Source organism: Scyliorhinus canicula, chromosome 30, assembly GCF_902713615.1.
Source record: "Scyliorhinus canicula chromosome 30, sScyCan1.1, whole genome shotgun sequence".
In the NCBI taxonomy this organism is placed as follows: Eukaryota; Metazoa; Chordata; class Chondrichthyes; order Carcharhiniformes; family Scyliorhinidae; genus Scyliorhinus; species Scyliorhinus canicula.
In genome coordinates this window covers 7,615,435-7,643,383 of record NC_052175.1, presented here as the reverse complement: position 1 = coordinate 7,643,383, position 27,949 = coordinate 7,615,435, and the positions used below count along the sequence as shown (strand labels likewise).

Below are 27,949 nucleotides of genomic sequence, written 5' to 3'. Positions count from 1 at the left end.
CTGACCTCCAAAAGACATCACCTTCAACAACAGACATGAGGTTACATTCAATATACTTATAGTCTTTGGATTTTCAGACATCAACAAACCAGTTCTGAGTTTTCTTCTTGCAGCTTTTTTGTAAAACACACAAACACTCCCTGCTTTCGCCTCTAACCTGAAACCAACAACAGAAGTGAGCTCAGCTCAGCTCCCCCACCCTTTGACACCACTTCAGTAATATGAGCTGTTCTATTTCTTAAAGGTACATTGCTTAAGCATCCATTTCTTAAACATACTCTCACATAACAACAGGAATACGAATTTAACAGTTCATTTATATATCAAGAAACTTACTGGTCAGTCTGTGGGCGATGGATCTTGAAAGAGGGTCTTCCGGGTGCTCTTTTAATTGTTCGGGAAGTACAAGTTTATTTCCACAAGGCAGTTTGTTCATTCGCAAATCCCGCGCGCTGCATAATTCATCAGAGAGAAAACATCTCTATTCTCATTTGCGACCCGCCTTCTTTTGTGACCTTTTTTCCAAATTGACCAAATCCAGGGAGGCGTAGAGAGGTCCGCCGGGAGACTGGGAAATACATGAAATGTTAACATTCAAAAACAGTTAAAATTAATGTCCGATCAGTCCATCTTGGTTTTACATTTGACAGATTCATAAAATGATACAAGAACAACGACGGAGGCCATTCGGCCCATTGTGTCTGTGCCAGTTCCTGAATGAACAATCCAATTCTCCTACTCTACCTATCTCTTCCCCAATACCTTTGCCTTTTTTTCTCCATTTCCAATATTTATTCAATTCGATTCTTAATGTTTCCCTCTGTACTTTTGGTATTTGTTTATGTTTAATCTGTTTCTACAAGGACGGTTTGCTGGAAAGACATAGAATTTGGGGGGAAAATATTAACACAGAATTCAGCGTTGTTCAGTCAGAAAATTAGAACAATGAGTCTCCCAAATTTATTGAAATACATTGATATGCTCCAGTGAATCCAGTCATTATGTTTTTCATGCGCCACCTGCACAGTTGGATGGCTCGCGTAGAATTAATCACATCCAGGTAATATCATAAACCATCAAAAAAAGTGTGTATATACAACAACCCTCACGATTGCAGGAATGCACTGGTCGTTTTAAAGTAAATTTCCCGAAAAATAGTTACTGTTTGAGACGATGGACACTCGTCAGTCAATTTGTGCAAAATACGATCCTATAACCATTATGGTGATAATGGTACGCGGCGCATACTCGTGCGACTCGACCAATGTAGTCTACCTCATACGCTGCAGGAAAGGATGTCCCGAAGCGTGGTACATTGGCGAGACCATGCAGACACTGCGACAACGAATAAACGGGCATCGTGCGACTATCAACAGGCAGGACTGTTCCCTTCCAGTTGGGGAACACTTCAGCAGTCAAGGACATTCAGCCTCTGATCTCCGGGTCAGCATTCTACAAGGAGGCCTTCAGGAGACGCGACAACGCAAAATTGCTGAGCAAAAACTTATAGCTAAGTTCCGCACGCATGAATGCGGACTCAACCGGGATCTGGGATTCATGTCGCATTACATTCGGCCCCCACCAACAAGCCTGGACTTGCAGAGGCCTACCGACTGAACTGGCTTGGGACAATTCACACCTCTTTAACCTGGAGTTACCTCTCTCTCTGCATCTTTGATGATTTGATTGCCTGCAGGTGCTCGCATTCCGGGGCATCTCTGACTGTGTCTATATAAACATTTCTGGAACAAGCCTTTCCATTCACCTGAAGAAGGAGCCGTGCTCCGAAAGCTCGTGTTTGAAACAAACCTGTTGGACTTTAACCTGGTGTTGTAAGACTTCTTACTGTGCTCACCCCAGTCCAACGCCGGCATCTCCACATCATTATTGTGATAACAACCCAGGTAGTTTATGTTTTCTGAGTGATTAATTATCAAGATAGAAACAGCTGATAACTGCAGCATGTTGTGTTTCACATATTGCTAATGACATTTACACTCCACCTGGAAACACAACCGAACCTCGTTTAATACCACAATCTATTAAAAGTTGTGGGTTTGGTGAACTCCCTGATACACCTTTGCGTTCTTTAAACCCTGGCTCATAAAAGGAGGATTTGCTGGTAGCGCATGAGGTTATCGTACAAGGCATTTCGGAGTAATAAACCTCAATAAAAAAACAAAACAAATTTAATGGCCTGGACTGCGTAAAGATGCAGCTGGAGCTTGTCGTACATGTCACATATGCCAGGTGCGAGGACACCGTCAAGCGATAACCAAACCAATATTCAGGAATTTGAAGACCTTTTTTTGAGAGTACCAATGGATTGAGTGTGATTCCTTCCAAAAATCAACATTTGGACACCGTATTTGTTGATCATTACTGATGTGTCCTCTGGATTTCTGGAGGCAATTGCATTGCGGAATATTGCAGCTAAGGTTTGTTGCGGAGTTAACTAAATCTTTCACCAGATCAGGAGTACCAAATAAATCAAAGCAGATGAAGGATCAAATGTTATGTCGCTGTTATTCAGGGAACCTAATGGGGAGCTTAGCAACAAAGCAATTACAATTAGACGAGTATAAGGGCAGCACGGTAGCCTTGTGGATAGCACAATTGCTTCACAGCTCCAGGGTCCCAGGTTCGATTCCGGCTTGGGTCACTGTCTGTGCGGAGTCTGCACATCCTCCCCGTGTGTACGTGGGTTTCCTCCGGGTGCTCCGGTTTCCTCCCACAGTCCAAAGATGTGCAGGTTAGGTGGATTGGCCATGATTAATTGCCCTTAGTGTCCAAAATTGCCCTTAGTGTTGGGAGGGGTTACTGGGTTATGGGGATAGGGTGGAGGTGTTGACCTTGGGTAGGGTGCCCTTTCCAAGAGCCGGTGCAGACTCGATGGGCCGAATGGCCTCCTTCTCCACTGTAAATTCTATGATGATAATCTCGCTTCACAAGGAATGTTATAAATGTGGCACCAAACGTTAAAGAGGAAGCCAGCTTTTCATACAGCTGGATCGTTTTTAGGGGGGAGGTGCGGTGGATGTACGATTTAAAAAAATATTGTACTCTAGACTTTTTCTGTGATGTTATTGAATTACCCTGGTTTGAAACACCGGAGGCCGTATGTCAGCTAACGTTGGACTTCTGGAGTCCTAAATTTGAGATGTTGATGGATTTTAAAAAATGTACTTGCTTACATAAAGATAGCTACTCGACTATTGTTTCTCTTTACGGTGCTCACTCTAGTATAGGTAATTTATGAGGGAAAATGGTAATTCCCAGTTGAGCAGCTGATGTGACAATTTAGTGAGTTCAGACTGGAGAATTTATTATGCTGGGAAGAAGATGATGTAATTAATGGGAGGCCCCATGCCTGTCTGTAGTTTTACAGTTTGCCATTTAATTATAAGTTGATCAGAAGTGTCTGACAAGACAGACGGATTTTCAGTTTGTTCCTGAAGGGAATTCTCTTCGATGGTCTGCACAGATATTCAGGTAACACTGATTGCGCCATTTGGCAGTAAGCCGTTTTTGAACTACTTAACTGCTGGATTGCTTAACGAGAATATACAGTGCCAGGTGTAGATGGTGGGTTAAACGTTTCTCCTTGGATCAGTTCCTGGGAATATGATGTTATTGGTATTACTGAGACTTGGTTGAGGGAAGGGCAGGACTGGCAACAGAATATTCCGGGGTATAGATGTTTCAGGCGAGATAGAGAGGGAGGTAGAAGGGGTGGAGGAGTTGGATTACTCGTCAGAAATGATATCACAGCTGTGATTAAGCAGGGCACGATAGAGGATTCGAGTGGGTGGAGCTAAGAAATAGGAAGGGTGCAGTAACATTGTTGGGACTTTACTACAGTCCCCCCAAAAGTGACCATGAAGTAGAGGTACAAATATGCAGGCAGATTATAGAAAAATGTAGGAGCAATAGGGTGGTTGTGATGGGAGATTTTAACTTCCCCAACCTTGAATTGGATTCGTGTAGTGTTGGAGGCGTAGATGGAGCAGAGTTTGTAAGGAGCATCCAGGAGAGTTTTTTTTTAGAGCAGTATGTAAATAGTCCAACTCGGGAAGGGGCCATACTGGACCTGCTTTTGGGGAATGATCCCGACCAAGTGGTTGATGTTTCAGTTGGCGATTACTTTGGGAATAGCGATCACAATTCCGTAAATTTTAGAATACTCATGGACAAGGACAAGAGTGGTCCGAAAGGAAGAATGCTAAATTGAGGAAAGGCAGAGTATAACACAATTCGGAAGGAGCTGGGGAATGTGGATTGGGAGCAGCTGTTTAAGCGTAAATCCACATTTGAAATGTGGGAGTCTTTTAAGGAAAGGTTGATTAGAGTGCAGGACAGACATGTTCCTGTGAAAATGAGAGATAGAAATGGCAAGATTAGGGAACCATGGATGACGGGTGAAATTGTGAGACTAGCTAAGATGAAAAAGGAAGCATATGTAAGATAGAGGTGACTCAAAACTGAAGAAGCTTTGGAGGCATATCGGGAAAGTAGGACGAATCTGAAACGCGCAATAAAAAGGGCTAAAAGGGGTCATGAAATATCGTTGGCGAACAGGGTTAAGGAAAATCCCAAAGCCTTTTATTCGTATGTAAGGAGCAAGAAGGTAAGTAGGGAAAGGATTGGCCCACTCAAAGACAAGAGAGGGAATTTATGCGTGGACTCAGAGGAAATGGATGAGATTCTTAATGAGAACTTTGCATCGGTATTCACAAAGGAGAAGGACAAGACGGATGTTGTGGCGAAGGATGGATGTTTAAATACTCTAGGTCAAGTTTTGAAAGGGGATGGTTTGGGTATTCTAAAAGACATTAATGTTGACAAGTCCCCAGGTCCCGATGGGATCTATCCCAGGTTACTGAGGGAAGCGAGGGTCGAAATAGCTGGGGCCTTAATAGATATCTTTGCAGCATCCTTGAGCACGGGTGAGGTCCCGGAGGACGGAAGAATTGCTAATGTTGTCCCTGTGTTTAAGAGGGGTAGCAGGGAAAATCTAGGGAAATACAGACCTGTGAGCTTGACGTCAGTGGTAGGTAAACTGTTACAGAAGATACTGAGGGATAGGATCTATTCACATCTGGAAGAAAATAAACTTATTAGTGATAGGCAGCATTGTTTTGTGCAGGGAAGGTCATGTCTTACAAACTTAATAGAATTATTTGAGGAAGTGACAAAGTTAATTGATGAGGGAAGGGCTGTCGATGTCATATACATGGACTTTAGTAAGGCGTTTGATAAGGTTTCCCATGGCAGGTTGATGGCAAAAGTGAAGTCGTATGGGATTCAGGCTATACAATCTAGATGTTTAAAGAACTGGCTGTGCATCAGGAGACAGAGCGTAGTGGTGGAAGGGAGTGTCTCAAAATGGAGACGGGTGACTCGTGGTGTTCCACAGGGATCCGTGCTCGGACCACTGTTGTTTGTGATCTACACAAATGACCTGGAGGTGGTCCGATTAGCAAGTTTGCAGATGATACACAGATTGGTGGAGTTGCAGATAGTCAGGAGGACTGTCAGAGAATACAACACAATATAGATAGATTGGAGTTGGGCAGATAAATGGCAGATGGAGTTCAATCCAGGCAAATGTGAGGTGATGCATTTTGGAAGATCAAATTCAAGAGCGGACTATATTGTCAATGGAAGGGTACTGGGGAAAATTGATGTACAGAGAGACCTGGGAGTTCAGTTCAATTCTACCCTGAATGTGGAACCGCAGGTTGATAGTGTGATCAAGAAGTCATACAGCATGATTGCCTTCATCGGACGGGGTATTGAGTACAAGAGTAGGCAGGTCATGTTACAGTTGTATAGGGCTTTGGTTAGGCCACATTTGGAATACTGCGTGCAGTTCTGGTCGCCACATTACCTGAAGGATGTGGATGCTTTGGAGAGGGTGCAGAGGAGGTTGACCAGGATGTCGCCTGGTATGGAGGGTAATCCCAGAATCCTTTGAAGAAAGGTTGAGTAGATTAGGATTGTTTTCATTGGAAAGGCGGAGGTTGAGGGGGGACCTGATTGAGGTATACAAAGTTATGAGAGATATGGACAGGGTGGATAGCAACACGCTTTTTCCAAGAGTGTGGGTGTCAGTTACAAGGGGTCACGATTTCAAGGTGAGAGGGGGAAAGTTTCAGGGAGATGTGCGTGGAAAGTTATTTACGCAGCGGGTGGTGTGTGCCTGGAACGCTTTCCCAGCGGAGGTGGTAGAGGCGGGCACGATAGCATCGTTTAAGAGGCATCTAAACAAGTATATGAAAGGGAGGCAACAGAGGGAAGTAGACCTTGGAAAATAGGAGACAGGTTTGGATAAAGGATCTGGATCGACGCAGGCTGGGAGGGCCGAAGGGCATGTTCCTGTGCTGTAATTTTCTTTGTTCTTTGTTCTATGTAAAAACTCATTCACTGTTAATTGTAAAGCTGTAACTTCATTGGCAACATCGTGCAATCTGTGTATATATACAAGTTTGTTTGACCATAAAATATACCTATTGGTCAGTCTCATGACTCTTGTGGTGAAGCAGTCTTCTCTTTATGTCTGCAGATTGCATATTGTTGGGATTCACCTGCGGAATACCAGCAACACACACACACCGACACATAATCACAGGCAGACACATACACCGCGCACACAAATACGTCCCACCTTCTCGAAAACCAATCCTTTTAATGTCGTCTTACAATAACGGAAACATGTATCGAATTATGTACAGTACGCCTGCCGATCACGTCATTGTAATTCCAGTGGTGAATATATTTCGCAAAAACTGTCTGGCTCTCACACAAGCTCAAGCACATAGACACACACACATTCACCCAAACTAATGAATCAGTTGTCAATTTACAACAATGCAAACATGACTAGATTAACCTATCATGGGTTTTGTCATCTCTTTATTGCAATTTAATTGAATAATATAATTACCAACAACAAACTGGTTGGATGGAGGGGATTAAGAATGACCATAATGATACACAAAATGAAACAAATTCAGAAAGTGGGGAGTATGAAATTAAATCTGCTGCAAACACAAACTTTGAATGGGAATACCTAAGCGGAACATTACAACATTATTTGCATACGGTGGGGAGAGGGCTGAGGAATTTTCTCTGATTCCAGTCAGGATGACAAGTGACATTTGACACAAATTTAGCTGATCTAGGGAGTGGGCTGCTCCTTGTTCACTGTTTGAAATATCCGGTAGCATGTACCATGGGCCTCATCCCAAAATTAATTTTCTCTATTTTATTACAAGTGTTTCAATGCACTCACCAGCGTGTCCTCTTGTGTTTCACGTGTGGCTCCTGTTTGACGGTGATCTCCTGTGTGTGTACATTGTTACGACATGAATTGAAATGTCATCCCAGTTTAAACAATCTATAAATACTTAAGACATTGTGCGGTAAGCCAATGGTTCCAATATTTCGGGGTGGAGGTCAATGAGCCACGATTGTTGAAGCACTAAGAAACATTAAAATAATGTTCCTCAGTGCTTCAGTGGAGCCCAATTCTCCAACAAGCTGCTTGCTTACTAAGACCAGTGCTTGCCGTCTTTTGACCATCTGTTACATCACTGATACTACAATTCTCAAATATGTTTTCATGAGACCAATAAGACAATGATTGCAGAGCGGGTTAATGGTGCAAAAGGCAGGTCGTGGACAGAAATAAATTGTTCACATTGTGGGTTTTTTAACTCATCAAAAGACGGGACAATCATTCGCTGGTTTTATCCTCAGTGCAATACCAGACGAATCCGTCAAACTACGGCTTTTTAATGCTACAAAATACCGGCAGTTAACTGACAGTCATCAGTTAACTGGTGCATTATTCGTGCAAACCTTTCACCAATAAGAACCCAGTTGCAAAAAGGTGAATTATGTTTCTGAATTTGGCTGACTAACAGAAAACCAAAAGACTTGGCCACATGTTTTTCCCCCAGCAGTAGTCAATTAATGCCGTTATTGCACATTTGAATATCCCCATTCTACCGTTTAATTTCCACAGACTTTTCAAATATACTTACCCGTTTGTCGCTTATTTGGGACTCCTCTCTCCGTTCTCATCTTCAAGCTAAAGCTGGGTGGAAACAAAGATACCAAACAAGTGTTATACCTTAGAAATCCTAACACCTGTGCAGCACATCGTTGAAAAGAGGATTGATGAAGATCTAAGTATATATTGATTTAATTTAATAGAAAATTACTATATATGTTTGTGTTGGTTCGGGGGGGGGGTGGTTCAATCAGCGATCTTGCAGACGACACAAAGATTGGCCGTGCGGTTCAGAGTGAGGTTGACTGTCTTGTGTCACAGGAAGATAGAGACGGGATGGCCCATGGGCAGGGAGGGAGCAGTTGACATTTAACGGTGGAAAGAGTGAGGTGATAGACTTTGGAAAAAGTAACTTGACAAGGAAATATTCAATGAACGGTGTGACACTGGAGAGTTCAGAGAGCCATGTGAGAATCCCTTTAAGAAATCAGTGTTCATCAAACAGCTGTAGTGGGTGTATTGTTAAGACATGGGTGTTTATCAAATAGCTGCAGTTATGTCAGAGTGTGGGAGGAGCTGGGCTGTGTATCTGCTTTTACTTTCGTATTTGTGCTGGCAGCTACAGTAGGTGTTTAGTTTGGTTTTCAGAGTTGGTGCTGCATCGAGCCAAACACGGTGTAATTTTGATCTCTCTCTGTATAAAAAGAATATCTTAATATCACTTCGTGATAACTGCTCTCAGTAGAGAATTTAAACCTGTTGTCTTTGTTAAAGAGGGTGTTTGTCTTGTGGTTGTTGCGATGAAAGATTCAGGGTGCTGTATTCTTTAGGGGGGGAGTATTTGAGTTCATAGTTGCTGAGATGTTACTGCGTGTTTATAACATTTTAACTGAAATCATATAATAAACATTGCTTTGTTTAAAAAGTACTTTATATCTCTGTTGCATAACACCTGTAGTGTGGGCCCTTGTGCTTCTCACAACCAAAATCGATTAAATGTTGAGGGTCAGGTAAACTCCATGACACACTTTGGGGTTCTCTAAACTCTGGCCTGTGTTATGAGGAACAAATAAATCGTCGCTTGTTTGTCCATAGACGTCTGAAGTTAGAATAACAGGTTATAGGTTGGTGGAAAATGCATGTGATACACTTGCCATTAGCAATCGTGCCATAGATTACAAATGCAGAGAGGACAAGAGGCACGGTAGCATAGTGGTTAGCACAGTTGCTTCGCAGCTCCAGGGTCCAAGGTTCGATTTCCGGCTTGGGTCTCTGATTCTGCGGAGTTTACCCTTTCTCCCCAAGTCGCGTGCGTTACCACAGGGTACTCTGGTTTCCACCCACAGTCCAACGATGTGCAGGTTCGGCGAAGTGGCCATTCTATGTTGCCCTTAGAATTCAAAACGTTAGCTGGGGTGACGGGGATAGAGTGTAAGTGTGGGTTTAGGTAGGGTGCTCTTTCCAAGGGCCGGTGCTGACTTAATGGGTCGAAGGGCTTCCAACTGCACTGTAAATTGTATGATCTTATGATTTTATGTTGGAATTGCATTGAAATTCAGTGAGGCCACAGCTGACGTACTGTCGCCAGTTCTGGTCAACACATTACAGAACCAGGCAACGTGCCTCAATGACTACCGTCCAGTGGCCCTGACCTCAGTCATAATGAAGTGCATTGAGAGGTTGATCATGAAGCGCATCACCGCCATACTCCCAGAACGCCTTGACCCACTGCAATTCGCATACCGTTGCAACTGGTCCACATCAGACGCCATTTTCCTGGCCCTACACTCATCCCTAGAGCATTTCGACAACAAGGACTTCTACATCAGGCTCCTATTTATTGAGTAGAGCTCCGCCTTCAACACCATAATTCCAGCCAAGCTCATATCAAAGCTCCAAAACCTAGGACTTGGCTCCAAACTCTGCAACTGAGGAAATGGACAGAAGGGCATGATGGGTAGTTAGGCCAAGTTAGGAGTAAAATCTTACCACAGTAAAATAAGGAGTTAGGTTAGTGGACTTTAAAACATGTCTAACTTAGGCTAGAGAAAATGGGCAGCCACGAGGACTATTTCTTTGTTGCACGGGATACTGGGAAAAGGGGCCTCAGGCCAGATTAAGGAATGTGGGGAAAGCCTCTGGGAGCTTTGCATTTGCACCGTTGCCTTATTTGGTCGTGTGTATCTGAAACTTGATGCTGAATCCATGTGTGTGAAAAAAGATGCTGTGTTCCTTTTGTCTCACTCACTCTAGAAGTTTCAAATGACATGTAGTCTCCTGCCTTGTTATCAGAGTAAATGAAGCTTGCAAGCTGTTCGAAATAAACGATAATCGATACGTACAATCCGACTCAGAGTTCACTGAGACCAGACTGATGGCAAAAAGAACTCAAAATCGTCACAACTGGATCCTCGATTTTCTGACCAACATACCACAATCAGTAAGAATGAACTACGACCTCCTCCACAATAGTCCTCAATACCGGGGCCCCGCAAGGCTGTGTACTTAGCCCCGCCCCCCCCCCCACTCTACTCCCTGTACACACACGACTACGTGGCAAAATTTAGTTCCAACTACATCCAAAAGTTTGCCGACGATACGACCGTAGTGGGCCGGATCTCGAATTACGACGAGTCAGAATACAGGAGGGAGATAGAGGACCTGGTGGAGTGGTGCAGCAACAACAATCTTTCCCTGAATGCCAACAAAACTAAAAAGCTGGTCATTGACTTCAGGAAGCAAAGTACCGTACACACCCCTGTCAGGAGCCGAGGTGGAGATGGTTAGCAGTTTCAAATTCCTAGTGGTACACATCTGCAAAAATCTGTCCTTGTCCACGCACGTCGACGCTACCACGAAGAATGCATAACAGCGCCTGTACGTCCTCAGGAAACGAAGGAAATTCGGCATGTCCACATTAACCCACATCAACGTTTACAGATGCACCAGAGAAAGCATCCTATCTGGCTGCATCACAGCCTGGTATGGCAACTGTTCGTCCCAGGAACGCACGAAACTTCAGAGAGTCGTGAGCACCGGCTAGCCCATCACACGTACCTGCCTCCCATCCATTGACTCCATCTACACCTCCCGCTGCCTGGGGAGAGCGGGCAGCAGAATCAAAGATCCCTCCCACCAGGCTTACTCACTCTTCCAACTTCTTCCCCCGGGCAGGAGATACAGAAGTCTGAGAAGACGCACGAAGAGACTCAAAAACAGCTTGATCCCCACTGTCACCAGACACCAAATTGACCCTCTTATGGACTGACCTCATTAACACTATATCCTGTATGCTTCACCCGATGCCGGTGCCTATGTAGTTACAATGCATATCTGGTGTTGCCCGATCATGTATTTCCTTTTATTCCCTTTTCATCCCATGTACTTAATGATCTATTGAGCTGCTCGCAGAAAAATACTTTTCACTGTACCTCGGTACACGTGACAATTAGCAAATCCAATCCGATCCAATCCATTAGGAAGGACGTGATCGGACTGGAGGTGGTGCAGAGGAGATTCACCAGGACGTTTCCTAGGTTGGAACATTTAAGTTATGAAGAGAGATTGGAAAGGGTAGCGTCATTTTCGGTGTAGTCGAGAAGACTGAGAGGCAACCTGATCGAAGTGTACATGGTTAGTGTACAAGGTTAGGGGCCTCACGGTAGCATGGTGGTTAGCATCAATGCTTCACAGCTCCAGGGTCCCAGGTTCGATTTCCGGCTGGGTCACTGTCTGTGTGGAGTCTGCACGTCCTCCCCGTGTGTGCGTGGGTTTCCTCCGGGTGCTCCGGTTTCCTCCCACAGTCCAAAGATGTGCGGGGTTAGGTGGATTGGCCATGCTAAGTTGCCCGTAGTGTAAGGTTAATGGGGGGATTGTTGGGTTACGGGTATACGGGTTACGTGGGTTTAAGTAGGGTGATCATTGCTCGGCACAACATCGAGGGCCGAAGGGCCTGTGCTGTACTGTTCTATGTTCTATGTTCTATGTTATAAGGGGAATGGACAGGGTGTACAGGGAGCAGCTATTCCCATTAGTTGGAGACAGTCACGAGAGGATACAAGTTCAAGGTGAGTGGCAGGAGGTTGAAAGCAGATTTGAGGGGAAACCTTGTTACCCAGAGGGTGGCAGCGGCCTGGAATGCCCTGCCTGCGAGAGTGGTTGAGGCGGGTTGCCTCATATCTTGTAAAATATTTGTCGATGAGCAATTGGAGCATGATAACTTTGAAGGCTGTGGACCAAATGCTAACAACGGGGATTACGTGCTGATGTGTCGGTGCAGACTCGATGGGCCGAAGGGACTCTTCAGCAGTTTTTTAAGACTCTTTGAAAATACTGGCAGATTGTTTTGAATTCATTATTTGAAATAGCTTTAACACCTTGCAAAACAAAGAAAGTTGGTCGATGATCCACTTAGTAACTTATTTTGTAACTCACCTTTCATTGTGGCATTCTTTGACTCTGCCCTCTGAAAGAAAAAACATATTTATAATAAGCTAATCAAAACGTCCGAGAAGGAACTCACGTTGGTAAACAAGTATTCAAATGTTCCTGATAACTATTAATCCTCACCGGATCTGCCACTTTTACAATGCCAAATGGAAATAAGAATCACGAGTAGAACCAGTATCACCAGGACAGGAATGCCAACAGGAACCGGCAGACTGCACCATGCTATAAAAAAAAACAATTAGCCATTGCCATTGATCAAACCATTCTTTACAGATATTCTCAAAAGCCGAAAGTGACCAAGATAAAACGTTGGAGTCACAAATCGCGGGTCAATGAAAATGAAATCATTTTGACGGATAATTGAACAGACAGAATTAAATCAGTTGCACAATCTTTTCGAGTTAATACAATGGCCCTGACAGCACTCTCAGCGTTGTGCCATATCCACCATACAGTAGGTATGATGAAAACATCATAGAAATGTCTTGTTTCAAATATGAATCATATAATGATAATTCCCAGATGGAACCTAGTCGGCTCCCCGTTCATGTCTGCCCATGTTCGCTCATTGTCTGCCACACTCAACCTTCTGTTTCACCCATAACATTCCAAACTATTCCCAATATGGAATAAGTCCCAATCTTCTTTTGACACTATTGAATCTGCTCACACAGCCTTTAATGGTGTTCTAGATCACAAACCCCACAGTGTGAAAAAAGGATCTGGTCACATTATTTTCACCAATAATCTTGAATATGTGACGCCCTGGTTATCCACCCGGTTTTACAGTAAGAAGTCTTCCAACACCAGGTTAAAGTCCAACGGGTTTGTTTCAAACACTAGCTTTCGGACCACTGCTCCTTCCTCAGCTGAAGGAGCAGTGCTCTTTCACTTGAGGAAGGACCAGTGCTCCGAAAGCTAATGTTTGAAACAAACCTGTTGGACTTTAACCTGGTATTGTAAGACTTCTTACCGTGCTCTCCCCAGTCCAACGCCGGCATCTCCACACCCGGTTTTACGTGGAACGTGTTTCTCTTTATTATCGCTCAAGCCGATAAAAATCAGGCTTCTGAACAATTCGAGTGAATTTGTCATGTGAGAGTATATTTAAGAAATGGATGTTTAAGCAATGTACCTTTAAGAAATGAAGCAGCTCATATTACTGAAGTGATGACAGAGGGTGGGGGTAGTTCAGCTGAGCTCACTTCTGTTTTTTGGGAGTTTTAGTTTCAGTTTTGAGGAAAAGAGCTTGAATGTGTCTGTGTTTGCAGTGAGCTGGATCTGCGGTGATCTCTGCCAGGGAAGACTATCTCTCAGTCATTTGAGTGACTTAAACTCATAATAGTAATGTTTAACCTGATGTGTTTCTGTTTAAATGTGTTAAGTCTTTTGGAGGTTTCAAGGAACATTTTGAGGGATTATATAGTATTGTATTATTTTCGGGGTTCTCTTTCAAGTAAGGGGAGTTAAGGGATCCAATGTTTATTTAAAAAGGTTAAGTTGAATTCATGGCATATTCATTGATTTGTGTTTACTGCCCCACGTGTCCATAATTGTAATATGACGCCTGGAGACCAAGCCGTGTGCTTCAAAACAACAAATACATTAAATAGAGAGGCTGGTTGAACTCTCGGAAACCATTTGGGGTTCTGAAAATGCCACTACCATAACAATTGGGGGCTCGAGCCGGAAAAAAGACTATTGGCTTTTGTGAAATTAAAGACAGTGAAGGATTGTTGATTTTCCGGTGTGGTATTTTACTTTAAGTTGGGAGAGTGTTGTGAACAATGACTTTTTCAGAAGCTCAGAAGTTTTTGGGTGTGGAGAATATCACAACAGTGCCTTACGGACAGAGACGAAAAACAGACTGTTAGATTTGGCAAAAACATTGCAGTTAACATTACCTGACAAAATGCAAAACTATCAGGCAATTATGGTGGTGGTTAAGCATTTAAAGTTGCCTGAGAAGGTGTCTGCCTCCTTGGAAATGGCAAAAATCCAGTTCCAAATTAAACAAATGGAACATGAGAAAGAACTAAAGCGACTTGAATACGAAAGAGAGGGGAAAGAAAAGAAGAGAGACGAAAGGAGAAAAGAAAGAATAGCCCTAGCAGAACAAAAAGTAAAAGGAAGGGAGATACAGATCAAGGAAAAAGATAAAGAGAGGGAGTTTGAAATTCAGAAAATGGCCATGAAACATGAAAGTCAATTAAAATAGGCAGACACAAAGGGAAACGTACAGTTGGATGATATTGATGAGGATAGTGAAAAAGAGCGTAATAGTTGAAGGCTTGGTGGGAATCTATTTAAATATGTCCAAGCATTACCAAAGTTTGACGAGAAGGAAGTGGAAGCCTTTCTCATTTCATTTGAGATTGTAGCTAAACAAATGAAATGGCCACAGGATATTTGGGTGTTACTGATTCAACCAAAGCTGGTACGTAGAGTTTATGAAGTGATGTATCACTACCGGAGGAGGTATTTGGAACGTATGAAGAGGTGAAGAAATCCATCTTAAGTGCATATGAGCTATTGACTGAAGCTTACAGACAAACGTTTAGAAATTTAAGGAGAAAAATTGGTCAAACATACATGGAGTTTGAAAGGCTCAAACAGAGTAATTTTGATAAGTGGACAAGGGCATTGAAAATATACCAAACGTATGAAGCTCTCAGATATATTATACTTTTGGATGAAGTTCCTGAAGTAGTGAGAACTCATGAGGAAGAACAGAGGGTTAAACCTGCGAGATTAGCAGGAGAAATGGCAGATGATTATGAATTAGTTCATAAATCAAAGATTGCCTTCTGTCAGAGAACAGCAAAATATAGTTAGATTGCAGAGTTGAGCAGAGAAATTGCAGATGGAGTTCAATCCAGGCAAATGCGAAGTGATGCATTTTGTAAGATCTAATTCAATAACGGACTATATGGTCAATGGAAGAGTCCTGGGGAACATTGATGAACAGATAGATCTGGCAGTTCAGGTCCATTGTACCCTGAAGGTAGCAAAGCAGGTCGTTAGAGTGGTCAAAAAGGCAGCCAGCATGCTTGCCTTCATCGGGCGGGGTACAGAATACAAGAGTCTGCAGGTCATGTTACAGTTGTATAGGAATTTGGTTAGGCCACATTTGGAATACTGCGTGCAGTTCTGGTCGCCACATTACAAGAAGGACGTGGATGCTTGAGAGAGAGTGCAGAGGAGGTTCACCGGGATGTTGCCTGTTATGGACGGTGCTAGGTACGAAGAAAAGTTGAGTAGAATAAGATTGCTTTCGTTGGAAAGACGGAGGGGGACCATATTGAGGTCTACAACATTCTGAGAGGTATAGACAGGCTGGATGGCAACAAGCTTTTTTCCATGAGTGGGGGTGTCAATTAGAAGGGGTCACGATTTCATGGTGAGAGGGGGGAGGATTAAGGGTGATGTGCGTGGAAAGGTTTTTACGCAGAGGGTGGTGGGTGCCTGCAACGCTTTGCCAGCGGAGGTGGTAGAGGCGGGCACGATAGCATCATTTAAGATGCATCTGGACAGATATATGAACGGACGGGGAACAGAGGGAAGTAGATCCTTGGGAAATAGGCAACAGATTTGATAAAGGATCTGGATCGGCGCAGGCTGGAAGTTCCGAATGGCCTGTTCCTGTGCTGTAATTTTCTTTGTTCTTTGTTCTTTGACATTAATTTCTGCTGGTGAGGGATAGAAACTGGGGGCATGAGAAATACTCAAGTGGTAAAGGTCAAGATGATCTGATGGGAGACAATAAAGAGAGTGTACCTCAGATTTTAAAAGAAATCCAGGACGGTGGAAAAGAAAAGAAAAGGTTCAAATGTTTTCACTGTAATAAACAAGGCCATGCAAAGGCACAGTTTTGGTGGTTGAAGACATGCACTTGGACTGCTAATGTGGGAAAACCGGATCAGACAGTTGGATTTGTTAGAGTGGTAAGGGAAAGCCCAAGGGAAGCGAAGGAGGGGCAAACGAGTGTACAGCCTCTTCACGAAGTAATTGTAAAGAAGGTGCCAGATGTTTTTAAGTAATTCACTTGTGTGGGCAGAGTTTACTCATGTGTATCAGGAGGAGCAGGTAAAGAAGTCACAATTTTAAGAGATACAGGGGCTTGTCAATCTTCAATGGTAAGAGATGAGGAATTATGTAGTTTGGGAAGAATGTTGCCAGAAAAGGTGGTGACATGTGGAATTCAGGGTGGGAGGAGTAACGTTCCATTATATAAAGTAAGGTTGGAAATTCCAGAGAAGAGTGGTGAAGTGGCAGTAGGAGTAATAGATAAACTATCTTGTCCAGAAATACAGTTTATCTAGGGTAATGATATAGCTGGATCGCAGGTGGGCGTGAAGCCTACAGTGCTTGATAAGCCAGTGGAAAATCAGGCAACTGAATCGTTGAAGGACGAATATCCTGGGATTTTTCCGGATTGTGTAGTGACCCGGTCGCAAAGTCACAGGTTAAGTCAAGAGGATAAATCAAAGAGTGAAGATCAAGATGAAGTGCAATTGCCAGAAACGATTTTTGATCAGATTGTTGAAAAAGACCAAGTAAAGGTGGAGGATGAGGCGGATCTTTTTAGTTCAGGAAAATTGGCGGAGTTACAACAGAACGATGTACAAATAAAACGGATATATCAGAAAGCATATACGGAAGAGGAATCTGAGAGTATACCAGAGTGTTATTACCGTAAAAATGATGTCTTGCTGAGAAAATGGAGACCTGTAAATATGCAGGCGGATGAAACGTCGGCAGAATTTCAGCAAGTAGTATTGCCGGTAGGATATAGAAAGGAGGTGTTACGTGTTGCACATGAGGTACCAGTGGGAAGACATTTGGGAATAAGGAAAACTCAAGCTATAGTCCAGAAACATTCTTATTGGTCTGGAATACATAAAGATGTCTTAGAATTTTGTCCATCACGTCACACATGTCAAGTGATAGGGAAACCCCAACCAGTGATAAAACCAGCGTCCTTAATAACCATTCCAGCATTTGAGGAACCTGTTACAAGGGTACTAAACGATTGTGTCGAACCGCTTCCGAAAACAAAATATGCAATCCATATCTTTTGACTGTAATGGATGTGTCTACTAGGTTTCCAGAGGCCATTCCAGTACGTACTATTACACCTAAAAGGATTGTGGAGGGGTTACTTCAATTATTTGCTAGATATGGACTACCCACAGAAATTCAATCGGATCAAGGATCAAATTTTACTTCAAATTTATTCAAAGAAGTTATGGATAGCTTAGGAACAAAACAATTTAAATCAACTGCGTCCCATCCAGAATCGCAAGGAGCATTAGAAAGGTAGCATCAGACATTAAAGACAATGTTGAGGGCGTATGGTCAAGATTTTCCAGAGGATTGGAATAAAGGAATTCCATTCGTATTGTTTGCAATTCGGGATGCACCTAATGAGTCTACCAAATTTAGTCCTTTTGAACTAAGTTTTGGTCATGAGGTAAGAGTACCACTTAAATTGATTGAGGAATAATTGGTGGGTGAGAAATCGGAAATTACACTGTTAGATTACGTGTCAAATATTAGGGAACGATTAAATAGAGCAGATGAATTGTCTAGACAACATTTGAAAGTTGCACAATATGTAATGAAGCGGGTAGCGGACAAGAAATCCAAAGTTCGTAGTTTTGTCAGTGGGGATCAAGTTTTAGTGTTGTTACCAGTGGTTTGGTGAGCCTTTAAAAGCTAGGTTTTGTGGACCGTATCAGATTGAGAGCAAATAAGTGAGGTGAATTATGTGGTTAAAAACACTAGATAGAAGGAAGACTCGCCGAGTGTGTCATGTGAGTATGCTTAAAACGTACTTTGAAAGGGAAGTAGAGAAAAAGGAAGGTTTATTGATTCTAACTCAAAGTGACGAACCAAATCCAGATGACTGTGAAATTGACATACCTCAAATTAATTTGGAAAAAGAGGATGTTGTTAAAAAGTGGGATGAATTGTTAAGTTACCTCCCAGTGGAAAAACGAACAGATCTGAAAGAGTTATTGAAATCACATGGGCAAGTTGGTAGAGATAAATTGGGAAGTACTAAAATGGCTATATATGATGGAGATGTGGGAAATGCTGTTCCAATGAAACCAGATCTATATAGACTTAACCCTTTAAAATTGGCACAGGTTAACAACGAGATTGAGAATATGCTTTAAAATGGCATAATTGAAGTGGGTTGCAGCCAATTGAGCTCACCCATAGTGATGGCGCCTAAACCAGACGGTACCCAACGGTTATGTGTGGACTATAGAAAGGTTAATGCAGTTACAAGAACGGACACTTATCCTATCCCACGTTTGGAGGATTGAAAAGGTTGGACAATCCGTTTTTATTTCTAAATTGGATTTACTTAAAGGTTATTGGCAGGTACCTTCATCCGAAAGGGCGAAGGAGATTTCAACTTTTGTGACTCCAGATGGAATTCAAGGTTGTCATTTGGCATGAAAAGCTCCCCAGCCACATTTCAACGGGTAACTAACAAATTCGTTTCAGGATTACCCAATTGTGCGGTACACATCAACGATCTGGTAATTTTCAGCCAGACATGGGCAGAACATTTAAAACATCTGATGGCGTTATTCGATCGACTTCAGGAGCCGGGTTTGCTGATAAACCTAGCCAAAAGTGAATTTGAAAATTTCAATGGACTGCGGGGTTTCGACAGGCATTTGTAGAAAATGTGATTCTGTTAAAAGGTGTTTCTTTTGTCTTCTGGAAGTAGTTTGGGAAGTTATTAAGCATTACCTAGTGTTGTATTCCAACGGTTGTGTCTGGACTATAGAAAGGTGAATGCAGTTACAAGAACTGACTCTTACCCTATCCCACGTTTGAAGGATTGCATTGAGAATGTGGGATATTCTGCTTTTATTTCAAATTCCCAGACGTGGAAAGAACATTTAAAACATCGTGTCGAGTTCTTCGATTGACTTCAGGCGGCGGGTTTGGTGATGAACCTAGCGGAAAGTGAATTTGGAGATGCCCGAATTACTTTCCTTGAGGAGTTTCCGGTACCCTCAAGACGAAGGGAAATAATGCGATTTCTTAGCATGAGTAGATTTGATCGAACCTTTGTGCAAAAGTTTTGTGGCAACAATACATTAACGGGAGAGGCTGGTTGAACTCCATGATACATTTTGGGGTTCTGAAAACGCCGTTCCCATAACAATCTCGACATGTAGGGGCCTCACGGTAGCATGGTGGTTAGCATCAATGCTTCACAGCTCCAGGGTCCCAGGTTCGATTCCCGGCTGGGTCACTGTCTGTGTGGAGTCTGCACGTCCTCCCCGTGTGTGCATGGGTTTCCTCCGGGTGCTCCGGTTTCCTCCCACAGTCCAAAGATGTGCGGGTTAGGTGGATTGGCCATGCTAAATTGCCAGTAGTGTAAGGTTAATGGGGGGATTGTTGGGTTACGTGGGTTTAAGTAGGGTGATCATTGCTCGGCACAACATCGAGGGCCGAAGGGCCTGTTCTGTGCTGTACTGTTCTATGTTCTATGTTCTATGTTCTATGTCCCCTCGAAGAAGAACATTCCCTGCTCTTACCTTCTCTCCACATTAACTAATATTCCCCATTCCCAGTGTGTCATTCTGATAATTCGACTTCACATTCCCTCTGCGGCCATTCCTCCCAAAGAAAATAGTGCCGGCAGCTGAGGATAACGCTCCTAACTTGGCCAACCAGTGATTCATGTGCATTCACCCTAATGTCCCAGCACGGTCCTCTATTTAATGAAGGGACTAATGCATTTTAGGACCTTTAGCATCCATTTCAGTTGCTCATTCTATCTGCAAAGCTTTATGTAGTATGTAGAATGATTACAGCCCAACCGGAAGTCATTCAGCCCATCGTATATTCGCCGTCGCTCTGCAACACCAATTTACTTAATCCCATGCCTGTCTTTGCACTCGATGGCGAATTACTATTTCACTTCAAATAAATTTCTGCTTCGCTGTTGACAACTTCGAGTGTATCTGCCTCAAGTGCAATCCCAGGTTTTGCATTTCGGATCGTAACTGCTCGCTTCCCAGAAGTGATTATCAACCTGTCGCTGTCGCTTTTTGGTCAGTCAATTTTACCCACGACCTATGGTTCGCTGTCCTTCTGCGATTGCAAATTGTTTATTCCTATCTGCTCCGTCCAGAGAAAAAGTTATTTTCAACAGATTTTCAATTCTCCTCTCAACCTTCCCTTGTTAAAGAAAAAAGCTCCAGTTTCTCAAATGGGTTAATTTCACCGAAGTTCATCAACCTGTGGACTATATTCATCAATGTTTTACATAGATCACAGAAGATAGGAGCAGGAAGAGGCCTTTTTGCCCTTCGAGCCTGAACCGCCATTCCTCACGATCATGGCTGATCATCTAACTCGATTTCCTAATCCTGCTTTCGCCCCATAGCCTTTGAATACATTATTCCCAAGTGTTATACCTAGCCGCCTCTTGAATATATTCAAAGGTTTAGCATCAACTACTTGTTTTCATTCCACAGCCCTCTCACATTGAACTGAACATTCACTGAGCTTGTAACTGATCAGGTTTAAATAGAATTTTGCAAAATTTGCTCATTGGCTCAGTGGATGGACCCAGAGTCGTTATTTAGAAAGTCCAGGATCCTCTGTGAGTTATTAACCGTCTTCCATCTTCAACTATTTGTGCAGATAGACCCCCAAGTTGCCACTCATTTCTTTCACAAATTGTTACAATCCCAATTCTGTAAAGATTCATCATCTGAGGTTAATCGATTAACATAAGAACATAAGAACATAAAAACTAGGAGCAGGAGTCGGTCATCTAGCCCCTCGAGACTGCTCCGCCATTCAATGTGATCATGGCTGAACTTTTGTGGACTCAGCTCCACTTTCCGGCCAGAACACCATAACCCTTAACCCCATTATTCTTCAAAACATTATCGATATTTATCTTAAAAACATTTAATGAATGCGCCTCTACTGCTTCACTGGGCAAGGAATTCCATAGATTCACAACCCTTTGCGTGAAAAAGTTCCTCCTAATCTCAGCCCTAAATCTACTTCCCCAGAACTAGAGGCTATGCTCCCTCGTTCTGCTTTCACCCGCAAGTGGAAACAATCTGCCCGCAACTGTCCTATCTATTCCCTTCATAATTGTTTATGTTTCTGTAAAATCCCCGCTCATCCTTTTAAATTTAATAGATTTCATAGAGTGTACAGTGCCGAAGGAGGCCATTCAGCCCATCGAGTCTGCACCGGCTCTTGGAAAGAGCACCGTACCCAAGTCCACACCTCCACCCTATCCCCATAATCCAGCAACCCCACCGAACGTTAAGTGCAATTCTGGATACTAAGGGCAATTTAGCATGCCAATCCACCTAACCTGCACATCTTTGAACTGTGGGAGGAAACCGGAGCACCCGAAGGAAACCCACGCACACACGGGGAGAACGTGCAGACTCCTCACTGACAGTGACCCAAGCCGGGAATCGAACCTGGGACCCTGGAGCTTTGAAGCATTTGTGCTATCAACAATGCTACCGTGCTGCCCTATGGATTCCAAAGAATACAGTCGCAGTCTACTCAACCCCTCCATGTAATCCAACCCCTTCAGCTGTGGGATTGACCTCGTGAATCGTTAAATTGAGGGGAGACAGATATAGGACAGATGTCAGAGGTAGAATATAGAACATAGAACATTCCAGCGCAGCACAGGCCCTTCGGCCCACGATGCTGCACCGTCCTGTGAAACACCTCTAAAGTCCCTTATCGTCCATATGCCTATCCAATGACCATTTGAATGCGTTTAGTGTTGGTGAGTCCACTACTGTTGCAGGCAGGGCATTCCACGCCCTTACTACTCTCTGAGTAAAGAACCTACCTCTAAAATCTGTCCTATATCTATCTCACCTCAATTTAAAGCTATGTCCCCTCTTGCTGGACGTCACCATCCGAGGAAAAAGGCTCTCGATGTCCACCCTATCTAATCCTCTGGTCATCTTGTATGCCACAATTAAGTCCCTATTTAACCTTCTTCTCTCTAACGAAAACAGCCTCAAGTCCTTCACCCTTTCGTCATATGATCATCCCTCCATACCTGGCAACATTCTTGTAAATCTCCTCTGTTCCCTTTCCAATGCTTCCACATCCTTCCTATAATGTGGCGAACAGAACTGCACACAATACTCCAATTGCGTCCGCACCAGAGTTTTGTACAACTGCAACATGACCTCATGGCTCCGAAACTCAATTCCTCTACCAATAAAAGCTAACACACCGTACGCCTTCTTAACAACCCTCTCAACCTGGGCGGCAACTTTCAGGGATCTATGGACATGGAAACCGAGATCTCTCTGCTCGTCCACACTGCCAAGAATCTTACCATTAGCCCAGTACTCTACCTTTCTGTTATTCCTTCCAAAATGAATCACCTCACATTTTTCTGCGTTAAACTCCATTTACCACCTGTCAGCCCAGCTCTGCAGCTTATCTATGTTCCTCTGTAACTTGTAACATCCTTCTGCACTGTCCACAACTCCACCGACTTTAGTGTCATCTGCAAATTTACTCACCCATCCTCCTACGCCCTCCTCCAGGTCATTTATAAAAATGACAAACAGCAACGGCCGCAAAACAGATCCTTGTGGCACACCACTAGTAACTGGACACCAGTCAGAGCATTCACCATCAACCACCACTCTTCGTCTTTTATCAGCTAGCCAATTTTTGATTCAAACTGCTAAATCACCCTGAATCCCATGCCTCTGTATTTTCTGCAATAGCCTACCGTGGGGAACCTTATCAAACGCTTTACTGAAATCCATATACACCACATCAACTGCTTTACCCTCATCCACCTGTTTGGTCACCTTCTCGAAGAACTCAATGATGTTTGTGAGGCACGACTTACACTTCACAAAACCATGTTGACTATTTCTAATCAAATTATTCCTTTCCAGATGATTATACATCCTATCACTTATAAACCTTTCCAAGACTTTCCCACAACAGAAGTAAGGCTTACTGGTCTATAGTTACCGGGGTTATTTCTACTCCCCTTCTTGTACAAGGGGACAACATTTGCAATCTCCTCCATAGCTTCCCAGAGAATCCTAGGATAAATCCCATCCGGCCCAGGGGACTTATCTATTTTCACACTTTCCAGAATCGCTGACACCTCCTCCTCATGAACCTCAAGCCCTTCTAGTTTAGTAGCCCGTGTCTCAGTAGTCTCCTCGACAACTTTGTCTTTTTCCTGTGTGAATACTGACGAAACATACTCATTTAGCACCTCTCCTATCTCCTCGGACTCTACGCACAACTTCCCACTACTGTCCTTGACTGGCCCTACTCTTACCTTAGTCATTCTTTTATTCCTGACATACCTATAGAAAGCTTTAGGGTTATCCTTGATCCGACCTGCCAAAGACTTCTCCTGTCCTCGCTTGACTCTACTTAGCTCTCTCTTTAGAGCCTTCCTAGCTAACATGTAACTCTCAAGCGACCCAACTGAACCATCACGTCTCATCTTCACATAAGCCTCCTTCTTCCTTTTGACAAGTGTTTCAACTGCTTTAGTAACCCATGGTTCCCTCACTCGACCACTTCCTCCCTGCCTAACAGGTACATACTTATCAAGGACACGAAGTAGCTGCTCCTTGAACATGCCCCACATTTCCATTGTGTCCATCCCCTGCAGTTTTCCTCTCCAAGCGATGCATCCTAAGTCTTGCATCAGCGCATCATAATTGCCTTTCCCCTAGCAATAACTCTTGCCCTGCGGTTTATACCTATCCCTTTCCATCGCTCAAGTAAACCTAATCGAATTGTGGTCACTATCACCAAAATGCTCACCTACCTCCAAATCTAACACCTGTCCTGGTTCATTACCCAGTACCAAATCCAATACGGCCTCGCCTCTTGTTGGCCTATCTACATACTGCATCAGGAAACCCTCCTGCACACATTGGACAAAAACGGATACATCTAAAGTACTCGAACTATAGTGTTTCCAGTCAAATATTAGAAAGTTAAAATCCCCCATAACAACTACCCTGTTATTTTCGCTCCTATCCAGAATCATCATTGCAATCCTTTCCTCTATATCTCCGGAACTTTTCGGAGGCCTATAGAAAAGCCCTAACAGGGTGATCTCCCCTTTCCTGTTTGTTAACTCAGCCCATACTACGTCGGTATTCGAGTCCTCATCAAATGTCCTCTCAGCCACCGTAATACTGTCCTTGACTAACAATGCCACCCCTCCCCCTCTCTTACCAACTTCCCTGAACATACTGAAATATTTAAATCCTGGCACCTGCAACAACCATTCCTCGCCCTTCTCTATCCATGTCTCCGAAATGGCCACAACATCGAAGTACCAGGTACTCACCCACCTTATTCCGGATGCTCCTGGCATTGAAGTAGACGCACTTTAGACCACCTTCCTTCCTGCCGGTACACTCCTGCAACTTTGAAACCTTACTCATGACCTCACTACTCTCAGCTTCTTGTGTACTGAAGCTACAATTTAGGTTCCCAACCCCCTGCTGAACTAGTTTAAACCCTCCCGAGGAGCATTAGCAAACATCCCCCCGAGGATTATAGTACCCCTCTGGTCCAGGTGTAGACCATTCCGATTGTAGAGGTCCCACCTACCCCAGAATGAGCCCCAATTGTCCAGGAATGTGAAACCCTCCCTCCTGCACCTTCCCTGCAGCCACGTGTTCAAATGCTCTCTCTCCTTATTCCTTGACTCGCTAGCACGTGGCACGGGTAACAACCCAGAGATAATAACTGTTTGTTCTAGCTCTAAGTTACCACCCTAGCTCCCTGAATTCCTGCCTTATGTCGCTACCCCCTTTCCTACCTATGTCGTTGGTACCTATGTGGACCACGACTTGAGGCTGCTCCCCCTCCCCCTTAAGGATCCCGAAAACACGAACTGAGACATCCCGAACCTGGCACCTGGGAGGCAACACACCAACCGCGAGTCTCTCTCGTTCCCACAGAATCTCCTATCTATCCGCCTAACTATGGAGTCTCCAATGACTAATGTTCTACTCCTTTCCCCCTTACCTTCTGAGCAACAGGACAGACTCTGTGCCAGAGACCTGTACCCCATGTCTGACCCCTGGTAAGTCACCCCCAACAGTATCTAAAGCGGTATACCTGTTACTAAGGGGAACGACCACAGGGGATCCCTGGACTGACTGCTTACCCCCAGCCCCTCTTACCGTCACCCATCTATCTTTATTCTTTGGCGTAACTACCTCCCTGAAGCTTCTATCTATGACCCCCTCTGCCTCCCGAATGATCCGAAGTTCATCCAGCTCCAGCTCCAGTTCCCTCACACGGTTTTGTAGATTCTTTACTCAGTGAGTAGTCAGGGCGTGGAATGGCCTGACTGCAACAGTAGTGGACTCGCCAACACTAAACGCATTTAAATGGTCATTGGATAGGCATATGGACGATAAGAGCTTTAGATGGGCTTTAGAGCTGTTTCACAGGTCGGCGCAACATCGAGGGCCAAAGGGCCTGTACTGCGCTGTAAGGTTCTATGTTCTATGTTCTCTGTTCTCCCACAGTCCAAAAGATGTGCGGGTTAGGTGGATTGGCCATGCTAAATTGCCCGTAGTGTCCTAATAAAAAAAAGTAAGGTTAAGGGGGGGGGGCGGTTGTAGGGTTATGGGTATACGGTGGATACGTGGGTTTGAGTAGGGTGATCATGCCTCGGCACAACATTGAGGGCCGAAGGGCCTGTTCTGTGCTGTACTGTTCTATGTTCTATGTTCTATGTTATACACACCCTTAAGTGCCAATACGTTATTTCTCAAGTAAGGAGTCCAAAACTGAACTCAATACTCCAGGTGTAGCCTCACTAACACCTTATACAATTGCAGCATCACCTCCCTAGTCTTAAACGCCATCCTTCTAGCAATGAGGGACAAAATTCCATTTGCCTTCTCAATCACCTGTTGCACCTGTAAACCAACTGTTTGAGACTCATGCACTAGCATACCCAGGACTATGTGCACAGCAGCATGCATTAATATTTTATCATTTGAATAATAATCCCTATTATTGAACAGAGAGGCAAAGCACCATCCACCCTTTTACGCAATTCCCTCGGATCAGAGCTGATCAAGAATGCGATATAAGGTTATTATATCAGAAAGCAAATCAAACGTTTTAAAAAAGGATTTGGCGAGGCAGTTGTCCTTTGGCAAATAAGCTTCCGGCACAAAAAGAGAAAACTGAATCAATTGCGTTTCTCAGCACACTCGTCCATGTAACCTCCTATAGGGATTTATCTTTGCCTCATGGCGCCTGCAGTGCAGAAAAAACCTCAACTCAATTAGAAGATATACTGCCGGAAAACAGCGATGGAAAAAGGTTCAATTATATCTTTCAAAAGGGAAATCAAAAGTTGACATGAATGACAATTGATCACATGGTTATGACAAAATGGCGGGCCAAAAAGGAGAACGCACTCAAAAGGAAAGCCGAGGCAGGATCGGCCAAATGAAATCGTTTTGCCTGCATCGCTGAAAGCTTCTAAGAGATTTTCAGAAATAAAAGGGCAAACAAGAAAGTTATTACCAGACAACAACCTGCTCTGGGCAGAGAGAATCCCGTTTTAATGTAACCAATTTAACAACCTAAAGTACACACATGCATAAACAACCTCACCGGCTATATAGATGGTTTCTGAAGATGCCTAAAACCTAAATCCAACTGGCTCTGAACGCAATCCTTCTTTTCACTGATCTCCCACTCACCTGTCCACGTCCCTGTTCCTTTGGCGAACGACACGCTCTTTCCCAATGTTTTTCCTTCAGGCCCCAGTTGAGCAACACAAGTGCAGATACTGCCGTTTGTCCATGTTTCCGTCGACACCATGATGTGATTTCGGATGCTGTAGGTTCCGTCCGCCTCCATTGTACCGGGATCGCTCAGACTCTCGGTGACCAGGCCGGAAATGTTCCAGAAAACAACAATCTGCCTGGAAGAAACTCCACTGACCAAACACACCAAGGGGACGGATTCCGTTAAATTCAGTTCAATCGGTGGGACAAGAACCAGCAGAGCCGTCTTGTTGGTGGAACTGTCTGGACCGATATTGGGACAAAAATAAGAAATAATTTACACACAATGATAACGTTGTGCACGATCTGAATTCATTTAACTTGTTCTCTTACCTCCAACCAGTAATGTAGGTGCATTCTGGAGCGGTGCATAACCATCCTTATCAGCACAATAATAGGAACCCGAGTCATTCACCTGTACTTTGCGAAGTTCCAGTATCAATTCATTTTTGTTGCTGCCTTTTTTAGAACTGAAATTACAGTATTTCCCCTCACAGGCTGGGATATCGATTAGTTTCGGGATTTCACCCACACGTTGTTTGTACCAGAAATAGGTAGCCTCCAATTCCACTTCGTAAATGTGATGACAGGCTACATACACCGTCTCCCCGACGTCAGCTGTCAT

The 27,949-nt window shown here is 43.7% G+C and overlaps 1 protein-coding gene across 1 annotated transcript; it reads right to left on the bottom strand.

The window, feature by feature from the left end:
* Positions 1-3: 3 nt before the first annotated feature.
* On the bottom strand, positions 4-27,949 carry LOC119958587. The gene is made up of 7 exons (XM_038787066.1): positions 27,658-27,949; positions 27,238-27,567; positions 12,587-12,688; positions 12,452-12,482; positions 8,049-8,101; positions 7,295-7,344; positions 4-568 (listed from the first exon to the last, which is right to left on the bottom strand). The coding sequence occupies exons 1-7, from the start codon at positions 27,947-27,949 to the stop codon at positions 488-490; spliced, it is 939 nt and encodes a 312-aa protein (XP_038642994.1). The 3' UTR covers positions 4-487.

Bases quoted from the DNA above. Each gene is read 5' to 3' on its own strand.
- LOC119958587 (XM_038787066.1), bottom strand. From the start codon at position 27,949: ATGACAGCTGACGTCGGGGAGACGGTGTATGTAGCCTGTCATCACATT. The intron at 7,345-8,048 runs GTAAGTATATTT...GTACACACACAG, and splicing joins CCCAAATAAGCGACAAACGG to GAGATCACCGTCAAACAGGA. The intron at 569-7,294 runs GTGAGTGCATTG...TGTATTTCCCAG, and splicing joins AAACACAAGAGGACACGCTG to TCTCCCGGCGGACCTCTCTA.